The sequence below is a fragment of the Notolepis coatsorum genome (assembly GCF_963971535.1).
Source record: "Notolepis coatsorum genome assembly, chromosome: 12".
Lineage (NCBI taxonomy): Eukaryota > Metazoa > Chordata > Actinopteri > Aulopiformes > Paralepididae > Notolepis > Notolepis coatsorum.
Window position 1 is genome coordinate 84,114,275 of NC_140176.1, and position 17,332 is coordinate 84,131,606.

General features: G+C 40.9%; 1 protein-coding gene across 1 annotated transcript; it reads right to left on the minus strand.

Annotated features, from left to right (window-relative positions):
- Nucleotides 1-346: 346 nt before the first annotated feature.
- Nucleotides 347-5,094, minus strand: LOC311237724 (alpha-(1,3)-fucosyltransferase 7-like). Its single transcript, XM_084325695.1, has 3 exons — nt 4,938-5,094; nt 4,341-4,399; nt 347-4,170 (listed from the first exon to the last, which is right to left on the minus strand). The coding sequence occupies exon 3, from the start codon at nt 4,135-4,137 to the stop codon at nt 3,040-3,042; it is 1,098 nt and encodes a 365-aa protein (XP_084181821.1). The 5' UTR covers nt 4,138-4,170; nt 4,341-4,399; nt 4,938-5,094; the 3' UTR covers nt 347-3,039.
- Nucleotides 5,095-17,332: the final 12,238 nt, after the last annotated feature.

Here is a 17,332-nt window from a genome sequence, read left to right on the forward strand (position 1 = left end):
ATTATTCTTATTTCACAATAAAATACCGCAATCAAAATCCTCTGTAATATCACATCAGATGTTGTCTCACAATAGCATATCAACATATCACATTATATTATTCTTATTTCACAATAAGATACCGCAATCAAAATCCTCTGTAATATCACATCAGATGTTGTAATCTCACAGTAGCATATGAATATTTCACATAATTTATTTATTATTTCACAATAAAATATTGCAATCAAAATCCTCTGTAATATCACATCAGATGTTGTAATCTCACAATAGCATATCAATTTATCACATTATATTATTCTTATTTCACAATAAGATATTGTAATTTTATACAAAACAAGACGAAAGTGTTTCTCTGTAATATCACATCAGATGTTGTAATCTCACAATAGCATATCAATTTATCACATTATATTATTCTTATTTCACAATAAAATATTGTAATTTTATACAAAACAAGACGAAAGTCTTTCTCTGTAATATCACATCAGATGTTGTAATCTCACAATAGCATATCAATTTATCACATTATATTATTCTTATTTCACAATAAAATATTGTAATTTAGCTCTACAATGTGCCCAGGAAGTGAGTGACTCAAAATGATATTGGTCCCAGAGGGGGAAGTTGCATGACAAAAACGTTGACATGAATCTATTACCAAGAGGCTGAGTTATAGTCTAGCATCCAATTTAATATTTTCAGATAATTGTTTTATAATTCAGAACAATTATTCTTCAGATAATTGCTTTTTTAGGGGCTGAATAGAATGAGAAAAAGACACTTGCTTGATATAAAGTCAAATATTGGCACATTTCCTGTATCTAGCTGTTATTAAAAATAAACTTGTAGCCACTTCTCCTTTCATGCACAAGTGGAGATTTATTGCTGTGGTGTACACTTCCCAAATGACAACATCCCCAGTTTCTCAAGCAAGTGTCCCTATCATGTAGAGTAAAGACAAAGACATAATGCATACACATTACAAAGTATACGTCTGCATTTCACTTAAGCATTACATCACGCGCAGGAGTGGGTTGTGAGAATTAGACCGTGCCTAGGGGTGGTCGTTAGACCCCCCTAGGCATGGTCTAATTCTCACAACCCACGACTGCACGTGGTGTAATGGCTTTTATACAACTGGCGCATTCATCCAACCTTATTGCTATACATTACAATAAACACACATTAATTGAAGATTTATTGAAAAAACCATCCGCCAGAAAAAGTAGTTCCCAAAAAAAAAGAGAAGTTGCCTCCATGTGGAAGCAGCTCGGAAGTGCATCCAACTGTTTTCAGTAAGACATCCAACAAACTAAGACATCCAACTGTCTCTCAACTAAGACATCCAACAAACTAAGACATCCAACTGTCTTTCAACTAGGCATCCAACAAACTAAGACATCCAACTGTCTTTCAACTAGACATCCAACAAACTAACACATCCAACTTTTCTTTTCTTTTTTAACCTACTTTCTATAGAACTTCATTCTTAGATGCTTCTATAGAAAGTAGGTAAAACAACAACAAAAAAGTTTTCTTTTCCCTATAGGAAAAAAAAATTAAACGTTTTCTTTGCCCTATATAGCGGGGGGGGGGGGGGTTCTTTTCCCTATAAGATTTTTTTTTGTACCTACTCTCTATAGAAGCAGCTGGGAGGTGCGCTGTTTTAAGTGAGCGTGGATTATTGAATTGATTGATTGCTAATTTTATTACTGTCCGCCTTGTTTCCAACTGGTTAAGTTTAGGCACTCTTTCGAAGTCGCTCTCTTTCGAAGTTGGTAAGGTTAGAGTTTGGAATCAGGGCTGGTGGTCTATCGCCCTGCTCTAAAGACAAACTCTAACCATAACCAACTTCGAAAGAGAGAGACTTCGAAAGAGTGCCTAAACTTAACCAGGGGCGTCGTTCTGGTATGGCAAAGTATGGCAAATTTAAAATAAGATTTTTTTTATTTTTTATTTTTTTTATTACACTTTTTTATGTTGATTTAGAATTCGAATGTCAACATTATGAACGAAGCTTCGAACTATTTGGTACAGCCCTAGCATGTTTTGATATTGTCAATGATCTCACTTTTACTAGGTGACTTTTACTGTGACTATCTGAAATATGCCCCAAAAAAAAGGAAAATGGACATAGGGATGTTTTTTAATCAAAGGGCAGCAGAGACAAGTGATACAGGGACACAGGTAAGGTCTTACAATGGCTTAGTGATTATAACAGTGCAGTTCAGCATTCAGTAACCCATACTTTTTGTGAATGTGTTTTTGATACTACATTCTGTTGAACACACACCTCAAAACCGTACCTAAGGAAAATTGGCTCAATTGCAAGAAAAGTAATAGATAGTTATGATATTACATTCTGCATAATTCGTATGCAAAATATTGTGGTTCCCTGCTTTAGTCTGTTGACACATTTCTATAAAAAAAAAATTGCGCGATTTTTATTTTGTTCCACAATGACTCATGACCCATCAATTACATCATTCAACATTGTTTAAGCAACTAAGACATTCGCCGTGACAGAATCGTTTTTCATTTAGTCTTTATGACCCTATCACCATTATCCTTTCGTAACGTTTACTGTCCGCCATCTTGCTTGCATTTCTAAAACCACGAACGCGCATTGATAGTGATGCGGTTGTGGGCGGGTCCTGGGACCAAGAGCGTTGGTTATGAAAAATACCCACGTGTAAGTTGACTGTTTCAGCCAATCAGAATCGAGAAATTTGCATGCCGTTGTATAATTAGTCTTTATGACCCTATCACCATATCCTTTCGTAATGTTTACTGTGCGGCATGTCCGCCATCTTGCTTTCATTCCTAAAACCACGAACGGCGGAGTGATAGGAATGCGGTTGTGGGCGGGTCCTGGGACCAAGAGCGTGGGATTATTACAAATACCCACGTGTAAATTGACTGTTTCAGCCAATCAGAATCGAGAAACTTGCATGCCGTTGTATAATTGTAGATATGTAAGTTCCAACCAATATGATTCAGTGGAGTCAACGTATAGGGAGACAAAATAACACATTTCTATTTGTCCACCCAGTTCTCCAGGTCATGGTAGATCTTTCTGACTGCTAGTCGGGTGTAGTTTACACAGATCTGACACAGTCGTTCTCTCCAGTCAGTATAGGTCTCGATGCCGTGCGTCTGGTGCCACTTGAAGTAAGCTTCATAGGCCTCCCTGTCTGAAGCCAGACTCTTGAGATAGGCGGCCAACCTCGCGGTGCTGTCGAAATCCCTCACGTGGATGAACGAACCGGGCGGGGCCAGGGCCTCGTAGGTAGCCTTGCTGGGCCCGAGAACCACGGGAACCACCCCTGCTTGAAGCCCGTTCCTCCAGAACTTCTCACTGATGTAGTCCGTGGCCTCAGAGTTCTCAAACGCTAGGTAGAAATGACAGCGTCCGACGGTGGGCAACAGGCTGATACTTGGTAGCGGCCTCTTCATCCATCTGCCATACACCTCTATGGGCATATATTTCTTCAGACTTTGGTAAACACCAGCCCTAGCCTGCGTGGACCTGTAGTTACTGACCACCCAGCTAGCCAGACAAGACCTATTCTTAGGCATAATGCAGTTGGTAGTGCCCCTTCCTGGAGTGGTCTTCCCATAAGGTGTGAATATGTCCGCGTCCTGTCGGTAGCTCATGGTCCAGTTGAAGAGACCGTTGTAAGGGGTGAGGTTTCCGTTATGTACGGGAGGCTCCAGGGACAGCCAGACCCAGTGTTGGGAGGCCGGGCGAGGGACATGGAGAGGCAGGAGGGAGCGGCCCGTCGTCAGCTCGTGGTGGTGGAAGACCACCACGTCGGCCGTGGAGAGCGTGGAGGTGTCGTCGCTGAGGAAACAGTGACGTATGTCGTACATCTCCCGGCACTTGTCTCCGTCCAGGCTGTAGGGGCGACCGTACGGCCAGTGCCACAGCAGGATGCTGATGTTCCGAGGAGGAGGAGGAGGAGGAGGAGGAGGAGGGATATCCGGGTGACGTCTCACCGTGCGGAGCTTCCGGTCCGACGAGCCGCCGCCTCTGTGGAGCAGCAGGTACCAGCTGCACGAGCACACGCTGAGGAGGAGGAGGATGAAGAGCCGGGGTCCAGAGGTTCTCATGAGCACTGAGGTGTATTCCATCTCAGAATCATACGGGTCACTGGTGCGACGGCCCTGTCAAGAAAACAAGCTTATAGTGCAGGTGTGGCAGCAGTGCTTTCAGCTTTTCTTAACAAGTGAAAGACAACAAATGCGGAATGCCCCAGTTTTAGATTCATCAATCCATTAAACTATCAACAGCTTAAAACATCAGAACTGACATATTACAATAACAAAATACTCACATAAGTTTATAAGTTTATTTGGATCCCCATTAGCCACAGCAGTGCTGGGGCTATTCTTCCTGGGGTCCATAACACATAAAATACAGTTACAGACGTATACACTCACAACATTTACATGTCATACAGACAATTAAAACAACAATAAAAACCCCAATCAAATTCATAATACAATACAACAATATATACGCCTTATGAATTCATAATACAATACAATAATACCTACTCATAATTAATTCATAATACAATACAGCATAATATACTATTTAGCTTTTAAATACATTATCTATGTTCATATCAGCCAATTATACAATATTTTAATAATATATCCCTATCAGACACATGCCTTTTCATCCATATATACCTATCTCTTTATCAGACACATACATTTTCATTTACGTACACACTATCGTGATATCTAATGACTTGATATGACCATTACAGCTTTTTTTGTATCACTTGTACTCCTATCATGTTTTCCCTGGAATGAAAGTGGCATAGAGAGGATGTGTTTACAACAATTACCATGTAGCCATGTTGGTTCTATCTCCAGTGGCTAGGAAGCTATACCCTACCCTGTCTGTGTGGATGTGCACTTACCTGGGCAAGGTGGCATTGGCCTGTACCACTGTCCACTGCTCTGTGGAGGTATGGTAAAAATGAATACCACAGATGGGATCTTGCAGCCCATATTTAAGACATCCCAGTATAGGAAATCCTCTAATCTTGTGGTTCTCACTTCACATGCACACACCCCGCCTCTCAGCTATGACAGTTACTCATAGTTACTGGAGCTACACCCGCTGAGTATATATATCCTGTGTCAGGGACGTGCACAGGACTTTAGAGGGGCAGGTGCTCAAAGGCTGAAAAGGGCACTACACTTGTTTGTATATATTAATCGAGCGCGCGTAGCGCGCGAGCGCGATTTTTAAGGGCTCTTTTCGGGCGGGGGGGGGGGGGGGCTTTTTATGCTTTTTGGGGGGTTTTGGTGATCAAATATTGAATATTGAACTATAATAATCAGTGCAGGAGCTCACTTATCCTTGAAAAACACTTTTATCACTGACTTAAAAGGCCCGTACATCTCCATAAATGTTCAGGGGGGAGGGAATAAGTGCTTACCCTACAGACCCCAAGAAGTGCTGTATATTCTGTATTGTTTAATATAAATGCATTTTTTATTCCAATCCCGATTTGTATTTGAGATTCCCAAATCCCATCGGACTTGACTTCTTTGTGTCCCTCAATGAGTGTAATACCAGCATTCAACTGTATGCGCCACAGCGGTTTCTATCATCATCATCATCATCATCATCATCATCATCATCACCACCCACGCTATGCATAAAATATATAGGTCCGCGGAGAGGCACGCTGAGGAGGCCGTGCAAACTGCAATGGAATATGGGGCATCTCTCTCTCTTTACCTAATATTTTGATTCTATCCTGACATTTTTCAGTTGGAAGGGCAGTCTATATGCGTAACGGTAATTTTTTTTAATAATAATAATATATATATATATCTTTTTTTTTTCTCCAAAAAGCGCACTTTTTTGATGTGGCTCAAAAAGGCAGGTGCTCAAGCACCCCTTGGCCTCTATGTGTGCACGTGCCTGTCCTGTGTATACTACTGTATATATCCTTACATGTAGATTCAGGATATATAGAATAGCCACACGGCTGCTGCTAACAGAACACACCAAACGTTTATTGTCATTATATCACTATAACTACATAAACTACATGTTTATACACACACACACACACACACACACACACACACACACCTACACACACACACACACCGTCTGTAGTGTGGTAGTGAAAGGGTTAACCTTCTGTAGTGTGGTAGTGAAAGGGTTAACCCTGTGTCATGTGGCAGTGAAAGGGTTACCCCTCTCTGTATCGTCGCAGTGAAAGGGTTAACCCTTTGGTAGTGTGGTAGTGAAAGGGTTAAATTAATTGTGAATGATAGTAGATAGGGTAAATCTATTAAAAGTTTTAAATATTTCGATTTCTCTCTCTCTCTCTCTCTCTCATTTGTTTCATGTGTTTATTCATGGTCGTTCTATCTATGTTGTCGTTGTCGTGCATTTTATACGGAACCTTTTGTATGCTGCTATCTTGGCCAGGGATGACTTGAAAAAGAGATGCTGGGTCTCAGTGTGACATACTCTGACTAGATCGTGGATGGATCAATGAATATAATGGTGTGTGTGTGTGACGTGTGTGTTTTTTTTATTTCTAGATTTCTAAACCACAAGATGTTCTTCCTTCCTGTTATTGCAACGTGGCCTGAGGCACAACCACATCTTAACGGTTTCCTCAAGCCGCCAGCTCCGTCCATACAGCTACAGTTGCCTGTGTGTTGTCAACGAGACATCAATGCAGTGGGCTCCCCGGTGTGTAAGTCCTTTGGATGAGACAAGTCCTGACTGAATCTCGGTTGTTAAAAGAACCCAGGACGCCTATCAAAAAGAGAGGCCAAATTCCCAATCAGGTCTCTGACATCAAGGCCACCTAATCATCCTTCCCCCCCTTAATTGGCTGATATCAATCCCTGTCTCCTGAGCCGTTCAGCCTTTGTGTAGTGTGATGTGTGCCGGTGCCAGTGTATGAAAGCCATTGAGCCTGCGTAGCCCTAGGTTGGGTGCTATCAAAGGTCAGTGAATACCAAAACCACAACAACAGAGGGAGTTCCACAAATCATGTTCAACCCAGATTCGGCTCAAACAAGGGACTAAACACGTTTCGCAATTATGCCACAACAATGTGGAACGCCCTACCCACAGCCATAAAAGATTGTGATGACTGTGGCACTACTGGTTCTATAAATGTGATTCTAGGCAATAGGCCTAGAAAATGGATAGTGATGTAATTTATATGCATGCTGCAGCCTCAACCCTTACAGTACATCCTTGGACTCACTCTGGCCTCAGATTCATCAATGGTGCAGATATGACGCTCATCACTGTGTCCTTTATGAGAAGGTTGGTTGGCCCTCTCTGACGAACTGATATTTGTAAATGTTTAACGCCCTTACTGGTAAGCTACCGTCTTATACTGCATCATTATTGGAATGCAATTTTGGAACCTATGGAACCCATTCTAGTGACTGGCTGGCTCATAAGGTCCCCTGAGTTAGCTTGGAACAATGTAAATCTGCATTTCGCTATGATGCCCCTATAGCTCATGGAATGAACTCCAACAGTCCTTAAAGCTTGAGATTCTCCCCTCTCTCTTGCCGAGTTTAAGACCTTGATCTCCAACCTTTGTCAAACACGTTGTATGTATTTGAATTGGTTTTACCTTGCTTTTGTCTACCCTTGTCTTGCTGTGAGAGAGACCACTCTGGCAGACTGGGAAGAGTCAGGTTGAAGGTTGAAGACATCCATTAGCACCAGTTTCACAAATGTTCACAAATACTGACTGAACTTTCCTGGGGCAAAGGAATGAACTTGTAGATTCGTAAAATGGGTGGCGTTGAAGCTGTAGGGTCCCCCAATTGGGGGACCCTGCTGTTTTGATCATAAATCGATCAATACAGACCGTATTAATTAATGTTGTGTTTCTTTTTCAAATGTATAGAGAGTAGAGTATAGTATATATATAGAGTATAGGATTAGTTATACTTACTTACTTTGTTTGTTAGTTGTTGTTATTAGTCTCCAACCCACTTCCTTGTTTCATTCTAAATTCAGCGGCAGCTCAGATGACAATAGAATGGGACTTGGAATATAATTTAAATGAACCTAGAATAAATCTAGAGGATGTTGCCGGCTGGTTCACAATAAGATTTCATAAACTGTCAGTTTGAATGTGTGCAGAGACTCATGTAAAACTACAGACTCATGTATAGAATGATATATAACTGACTGATGTATAGAATAATATATAACAGACTGATATAATAGTTGGTGACTACAGCCATATTGACCCATGTGTTGTATTATCCCTTTGCTACAGTTTTATTAACCCTTTCACTGCCACACTACCAAAGGGTTAACCCTTTCACTGCAACAATACAGAAATGTAACCCTTCCACTGCCACACGACAAAGGGTTAACCCTTTCACTACCACACTACAGAAGGTGAACCCTTTCACTACCACACTACAGAAGGTTAATTGGCTGTAGTATGGTAGTGAAAGGGTTAAACAATCACTACAATCTGATGACATTTAATAGTTTATTATCAGGATTTACAGGAATATCTAGTCCCTATAAAACCAGAACTGCTCACCATATATGTAACGAGTGAACTAAAGCCAGAACCCAGATGCAGACACAAACAGGCAGAGACTATGTGGAATCGGAGAAAACCCAAATGGCGGGTATTTATTTGGAAAAGGGAGAATCCGGTAACCAGGTCCTTAGACAGGGAGTGAGTGCACAGACGGGTAGTCCGACAAGCAGGGGGACAGGGGTCGTAGCCGGGAGCGGGTTCTCACTCTCAGACAATCCAGGGAAGATAGTCAGGCAGGCAAAGGTCATACACGGGGAGCAGGGTGTGAAGCCAGGTAGGGAACTGCGAGCAAAGGAGGACAAGACAAGTTAGGTAAAGCAAAGGTCATGAGACAGAGCAAGAGTATAAGGACTGACTGGTAAATAGGAAACTATACGATCTGGCAGCCTCATGACATCTGAGCCAGGTCGAAGAGCAATCAGCCGGTAGATGTCAATCAGCTGCTCCTCCGGTCTTCACACACCTGCACCCCATCCTAGAAGAGAGCGAGAGAGGGAATAGCTGGGTCGGGGTAGAGTGAGAGAAACCAAGGGTTAGAGAAGACGGGAAGCCTGGAGGCTTGGAGGTGCATGACAATATCGAGATGTTCCCTTCCTTTGGTTAATCCTCCTTCCAATTTGCTGCTCCCAGCAGTTGGAACGAGAACGAGATGCTAAATACTTTGAAAATGGACAAATTGATCCCCCTCACTACGTTTAAGGACTCTATCGCAGAGTTGTTTACACACACCTGCAACTGTCACCAAGCATTTTAACTGTAATTGATCTGTTCTGCTTCATGTATTGCATACCTCAAACCTAATTTCATTTGGTTGTTTGTTTGGTGTGTCTTTTAATTATTTCCCTTACCTCTGTGATGTATGTATCGTCTGTCTCTTCTATTTTATTTCTTTCTTTGGTCCCCTTTCCCTGTTACCCTTCGAGAGGCCCTTTTGTCCTCTTGCGAGGCCATCATTGTAAATATAAGAATTTGTTCTTAACTGCCTGGTTAAATAAAGGTTAAATAAAAAATGTAATTAAAATAAAGAATATGTTTCAGTGAACTTTGAATATCTCAAAGCATACTTGACCACTAGCAGCCTCCATCAGGAGGTAAATACAAAAGCATTAACCCTTTCACGACCACACTACCAAAGGGTTAACCCTTTCACTGCGACAATACAGAAGGTTAACCCTTTCACTGCCATGCGACAAAGGGTTAACCCTTTCACAACCACACTACAGAGGGTTAACCCTTTCACTACCACACTACAGACAGAGAGGAGAGAGAGCGAGAGCGAGAGCGAGAGCGAGAGAGAGAGAGCTTTCCGGTCTGAAGCAGAGCAGTTGCCATACCAGACTGTCATTATCACAGGTTGAAACAGGCTGTTTAGCTCTACTCTGTCCTTCTGCCATCTAGTGGATAACTGACCAAATTATAATTATAATAATGAATGGAAACATCACCTTGAGGAAAAGATATAATAAAATAATAATAATAATAATAATAATAATGAAAGATATTACATTCAAGAGTAAAATGTAATTATATTAAAGCCCCAATCCTGGATTTGTATAATATCAATATAACAACTACAAATACATATCAATGTGTTTATTCACATAGGCATACATTCATTTTATTTATTTATTTTACCTTTATTTTACCAGGAAGTCCCATTGACATAAAAAAGAAATCAGTTTTCCAAGGGAGACCTGCCAAACAGCATCATTATGAGGTTTATTCACATTGCCCTATTTATATAAATATGAGGTTTATTCACATTGGCCTACATTTATATCAATATGAGGTTTATTCACAGTGGCCTTCATATCAATATGGGGTTTATTCACATTGGCCTATATTTATATCAATATGGGGTTTATTCACATTGGCCTACATTCATATCAAAGTCAACACATCTCCATTCTATTTCTTCTTTTTCTTGGAGGGCATCCATTTGCCGTTCAAAGTAAAATTAGATTAAATTAAAAGTAACATTTGAATAGATGAAAACCCACAGCTTAAATGTTATTAATTAATGAATTAACGAATACAAATTAAAATTGATTCAATTATAATTGTATGTAGATTAAAGTACATTTAAACAATTACAATTTAATTACATTAAAGTAAAACTGCATATCAATTATAAATTAAATGTATAAGTGAAAAATGTTTAAAGTGAAATTAGATCAAATTCAAAGTAAAATTACATTAAAATCGAAATAACATTAGGCTGTACAAATATAAAAAATATATAATAATTTGAATACATCCCAGTAGTCTTTATATTGAATGGGCACAGTGGTCAATTAACAAATTATTTACAATACCGTATTGGTCCGAATATAAAACGACCCTGATTTCAAGACTCATTTTTGGAAAAATACTTTTTTGAAGACCAACTCTTGTTTTTATGAATAAAATAATTGTATTTTAAAAGAATGATAAAACACATTGTTTTATTCAATGTAATAGGCAAGGTGCACTTGCACTGCTCAGGCTCAGTCTATACGGCGCGCATGACGGCTGCGGCCGGGAAGCTTGTAGGGACCGGAGGGAGCAGTCGTGACAGAGCCCTGCAGAAACGCACTGGGGGACCGTGCGCCAGTCGCACCTCGGGCAGAGCAGAGGAGAGAGGAGAGGAGAGAGGAGAGAGGGTTCCATCCAGACCTCCAACCTTGGCGACACTTGTTCTCAACCTCCTCCGAGTCCCACCGGACCAGACCGTGCGCCTCGCACCCCGGGCAGAGCAGAGGAGAGAGGGTTCCTGCAGTCAGACCTCCACCCTCGGCGACACTGTCTTGTTCTCAATCTCACACACGGATCGCGCTGCATCATTAACGATTGTATAATGACTATTTTACCCTGAAAATAAGACGACACCCCTTTTTATTGATTTTTTTTCTAGGGAAAAAAACTACAAGACTTACGTCTCCCCCTCTCGGAGGGCCACTCCAGGAGCAGACAGCTTGTCTGTCTGTTATTCTAACTTGAGTATACATTAATACATAATTTAACATTAAGAAAGAAATGATAGGGAGAGAGAGAGAGAGAGAAAACGAGGGGGAGGGAAGAAGACAAATGACATTTTAATACATATATTTTTCTTCTTCCCTCCCTCTCAGCTGATTGATTGATTGATTGAAAAGTTTATTAACAGATTGCAGAATGGGTACAGTACAGTACATCTCAATACATACAATTGTTAAGGGGATGCAGACCAGAGAAAGACTTTCGTCTTGTTTCCACCAGGGTCCCCCATTTTCAATTCATCATAACATATATGACATACATGACATACAGATAGACAGTACTGCTACATCTATACATTTATGACATATCAGATTTGCAAATACAGTACTGTTTGTGATACAAAAGTGTCCAGAAAAGGAGTGTATATACATTTGGCGTAGAAACTGTACATTGGAGGAGGTTGGTGGGGTGGGGTTGGGTGGGTTGGGTGAGGGCTGTACATTGGAGGTGGGGGGGGGGGGGGGGGTTGGGTAGGGGACACACACACATTTTACACTGTACATTGGAATATTGACAAAGCCTTACTTGGTCATTTACTGTACAACTAGGTTAGGACATTTGTAGGGGCCAGTTTCGAATTGCAGTCTCACGTAGGTGTTTTTTGAGAGTGTTTTTGAAGGTGGGTAGTGATTCACATTCCTTTACAGCTTTAGGCAGGGCGTTCCACATTGATGTGGCATAATTGCGAAACGTGTTTAGTCCCTTGTTTGAGCCGAATCTGGGTTTTACATGATTTGTGGAGCTCCCTCTGGTGTTGTGATCGTGGTATTCACTGACCTTTGGGAAGTATTTTGACATGTACATGGGTACCTTGGTCGCGTAGTGTATCTTGTAGACCAGGCCCATTGCAAGTTGCTGTACTCTGTCGTCTACTCTAAGCCATCCTAGGTTGTCAAAGTGGGCAGGGGTGAGGTGGGTTCTAGGAGTCAGGTCAAGTAGTAGTCTGACTAGCTTGTTTTGAGATGTTTGTAATTTGTTTTTTAGTGCCTTTGAGGTGCTTTGGTACCATGAGGTGCAAGCATAGTCGTAGTACCCTTGAATGAGTGCTCCTGCTAGAGTCTTCAGGGTATTCTTGTTTACCAGAGAGGAGATCCGGTACAAGAATCGCGTTCGTTGGTTGACTTTTTTTATTACATTGGATGCCATTTTGTCACAGGAAAGATTAGCCTCTAGGATGGAACCCAGGTAGGTAATTTCATCTTTCCTTGTGATAATATTGTCACCCACTGTAACCGAGAAGCCGTCGGTCTTGCTGAGTTTGTTATTTGAACCGAAGAGAATGGACTCTGTTTTGCCCATGTGTAATGATAGTTTGTTGTCGGCGAGCCATATGCAGATTTTGCCTAGTTCCGAGCTGAGGGCTTTTTCAACCTGTAACTTGTTCTTGTCAGAGACCAGCAGGGCTGAGTCGTCCGCAAACAGGAACAAGTTGCAGTCACAAGCTGACGACATGTCATTTGCATAAATTAGGAATAGTAGCGGTCCTAGTATGCTTCCTTGTGGAACACCACAGCTCACTGTGAGGGGGGGGGATAGGGTACCGTTTACTTCCACCATCTGTTCCCTCCCCTCCAGGTAGGATTGTATCCAGCTCACTGATAAACTATCAAAGCTCGTCAAAGCTCGTTCTCTCTCTCTCCATATAATTTCTTTATCTCCTCCTTCTCTCCCCCTCTCTCTCCAGGACCAGACAGATTGTTGTCTATAAATAAAGGTCGAATTGAATAATAAACAAAACGCACAGCTTGGTGTAATTATTACTAATAATTACTAACTATTAGTGGCACCTGCGTGTTTCTGCGGCTGCACGTAATGGTCGGATGTTATTATTTCAGCTGAACTGTTTCTACTTCCACCGGGAGGAATTATTATGGTGACTATGGTAAATGAATGAATATTAAACTCCAACAATATCAGAATTATCTCGCCATGATCTTCAAGTTGTATGCTATGACGGCAGAAATGCGTTGTAAAGACTGGGAAACCCAGAGACAGCCGTTATCAGCCTGTCTGCCTTAATTTACATTAAGCGATTTACAAGTTCTGTACGACAAGTCAGCAGGAAGAGTTAACTCTTTACAGTAACAATGGTCATCAAACAGTGCTACAACTTGGGTGTTGCGGTGTGCCATGAACTATAAACGATTGTATCATGTCATGATAATAGGGAATTATTTTTTCAAACAAGCCGTCCACCTGCACGGAAACACTGCGAACAGCTGATTTGATAGAGACGCACCTTGAGGTGGGTGCTGCCTCCTTATTGGTTTCAGCAGCTCGTATTGCTGCAGGTCTCTTTTCCACCTAAACGGTCCACTCAAATAATGTACCCGACAACATTTGAGGCAGTAATAGCCTGTATAGCAGTTGCTGGATATTTATTCACATTTGATCTGCAACTCCTATGTTTGGCAGTTTGATCAGAATTCAGAATTGCATGAGGCAGGTGCGCTGCTTTTCGACAGATTAATTAGCATGAAGTTAATTGATTACGGAGCACAAGCCGCTCCTACGCCTTCCTGTTTGCAGCGACCTTTCCCCACCGAGTATACTGTCTGTATGTCGTATTATATGTTATGATGAATTGAAAATGGGGGACCCTGATGTAAACAAGACGAACGTCGTTCTCTGGTCTGCATCCCATTGTACCCATTCTGCAATCTGTTAATACAGTTTTCAATCAATCAATCACACACCTCGTGGCTGCATCCGCTCCTCTTGATTATTGAATGCAGCTGCGCTACTAGACGTCTGATCAGAAGAACCAGGCATGCGTTGTTCATGGGACGGGGTAGCACGGTGAAGCAAGACCCACTGTTTCCCACAGACAACTAAACATGATCCGAGAGGATGTTGAGGTGATCTATTCTAAACAGACAACTAAACATGATTTGAGATGATTTTGAGGTGATCCAAACGGAGGACGTGATATAGATACTCGTGTCGTGAGCTGTTTTGAGTTTTAACACCAGGTTAATAAGGTTTTAACATAAATTATTTACTCCCAACAACTAAATATCACCGATTTGGCCTATATATAAGTAATTGTAAATATAGCTTAAATATGTATGTATCTAACACTAACTAACTCCCAAGTATTTTCTTTTTTCTAAACATGGCTGCTTTGGCTTCTGCAGCAGCAAATATGCAGTGATTCATTTGACCAGATTTCACCTCCATTCTTTAATCAGAAACAAATAAAAAGAAGCAATAAAATGCATCATTATTAATCCCCGTGGGGGAATTCGGGTGCACAGGAGAGGTTCTGTTGGGTTTAATAGGTTATTATGGAATTGTTCGTCACTCTCCCAAAACATGCTGGTGGTTGTATCCTGTATTTACTTGTTTGCTTATTATAAGTTGTATAGCTTGACATGCAATGGATCATTTTATGATATTGACATATTTGGTGTACTTGATTGATTGATTGAACATTTTATTAACAGATTGCAGAATGGGTACAATACAGTACAGCTCAATACACACAATTGTTAAGGGGATGCAGACCAGAGAAAGACTTTCGTCTTGTTTACATCAGGGTCCCCCATTTCCAATTCATCATAACACATGACATACAGATACACCTACATCTATACATTTATGACATACCAGATTTACAAATACAGTACTGTTTTTGATACAAGAAGAGTCTAAAAAAAGAGAGTATATACACTTGACGAAGAAACTACATTGGAGGAGGTTGGTACTAGGTGGGGTGGGGGGGAAACTGCATTGGAGGTGGGGGGGGGGGGTGGGTAGGGGGGGGGGGTAACTGTACATTGGATTATCGACAAACCCTTACTTGGTCCCAAGAAGAGGGTCTCATGTATTATTGCGTTTAATAGGACATTTATTGTACATTGGAGGGGGTTGCGTTAGGACAGTTACAGGGGCCAGTTTCGAATTGCAGTCTCTCGTAGGTGCTCTTTGAGAGTGGTTTTGAAAGTGGGTAGTGATTCACATTCCTTTACAGCTGTGGGTAGGGCGTTCCACATTGATGTGGCATAATTGCGATTATTTAATTGATAGTTTGTTATCTGTGCTGGAGACTCCGTCTTGAGCCATCTAGTGTTTATATCTATGATTGAAGGATGTGATGACGATATGACTATAGTGTGGGGGCATCATGACCATAGAAGGATGTGATGATGACATCATGACCATAGAAGGATGTGATGACATCATGACCATAGAAGGATGTGATGATGACATCATGACCATAGAAGGATGTGATGACATCATGACCATAGAAGGATGTGATGATGACATCATGCCTATAGAAGGATGTGATGACATCATGACCATAGAAGGATGTGATGACATCATGACCATAGAAGGATGTGATGACATCATGACCATGAAGGATGTTGGGGCATTATTTCAGTAAATCAAGCAGCCAGTTGGATTGCTCCGGTGCATAATTCTCACATGTTTGAAAACATTGAGAACGAGCAAAAGCAGATTGATTGAATGTGATGAGTGGAGATGGTTAGTAGAGACCTAAAGGCCGTCCATACAGACAACTTCCAATAGCTGCAAAGATATTCAATTAATTAGCCAATGGGGAGAGAACTGGAGCAGGGAGGGGTGGAGCAGCAGTAATGTGTGTGTGTGTGTGTGTGTGTGTGCGTGTGTGTGTGTGTGTGTGTGCGTGTGCTTGTGTGCGCACACGCTGGTGGTGCTGGTGGTCCAGTTGGAGCTGTGTGTGGAGGACTGTCTGCTCCAGAGGGACTTGACAGGCCTGGTGGTGGTGCTGCATCGAGAGGGCCTCTCCAGAAACCTGGTCCAGAGACTGGACCACATTGTCTTAAAGGTAAACCGAGAATATTAATTATTATACATTTATATATTATTATAAAGACTATCACATTGTCTCCAAGGTAACCCTAGAATATGAATTATTATACATTTATAAATATTATCACATTGTCTCCAAGGTAACCCTAGACCAGCGTTTCCCCAAACTTAGGGTCGCAGGGGCGTTTTTAGGGTTAGAAAACATTGGGGGCTTCAGCCCTTTATTTAATTTATTATTTTAATTTCTTTAAACACAAAAATACGCAATTTTAGAGTAATTAGAGATGAATACTGAAGAACTAGAATCATTAGAGGTTCTCAAAGTGAGGTCCATGGGCAGATCTGGGCAGTCCCCATAGAAAATTCAAAGTTAACAGGACCAAATCATCAGTTTCTTATTTATTTATTTAACCTTTATTTAGCCAGATAAAACATTGATCTGGTCCAAGAGGCCCCAACAGGAGTACAAATATACATATATACACATATATATATATATACATATATATATATAATATATATACATATACTGTACATACATACATACATACACACATATACACCAATAACAAAATAAAAACACAGTTTAGAATCATACACATAAGCAAATAAACAAACAAACAAACAAACATATGCACAGCCTATGTACAAAAGAAATAAACAGTTAATCTCTAGTTTTTACAGTTTTCTTCAATTGCATAAACACTCAAATCAAAAGTATTACACAATTATCAAAACCTTACACTCAAGAAGCAAAACATAGGCCCAGATTTGCACCCCTATAAGCACAATGTGAGCCTCACACTTTTTGCAAAACAATACACACAGTGATTTGCAAAACACTAAACACACTTGCATTACATTAGACACAGAATGTCAAATTACCACACATATGAGCCAATTGGTTAAACACAGCCATCAGATGCACAAAC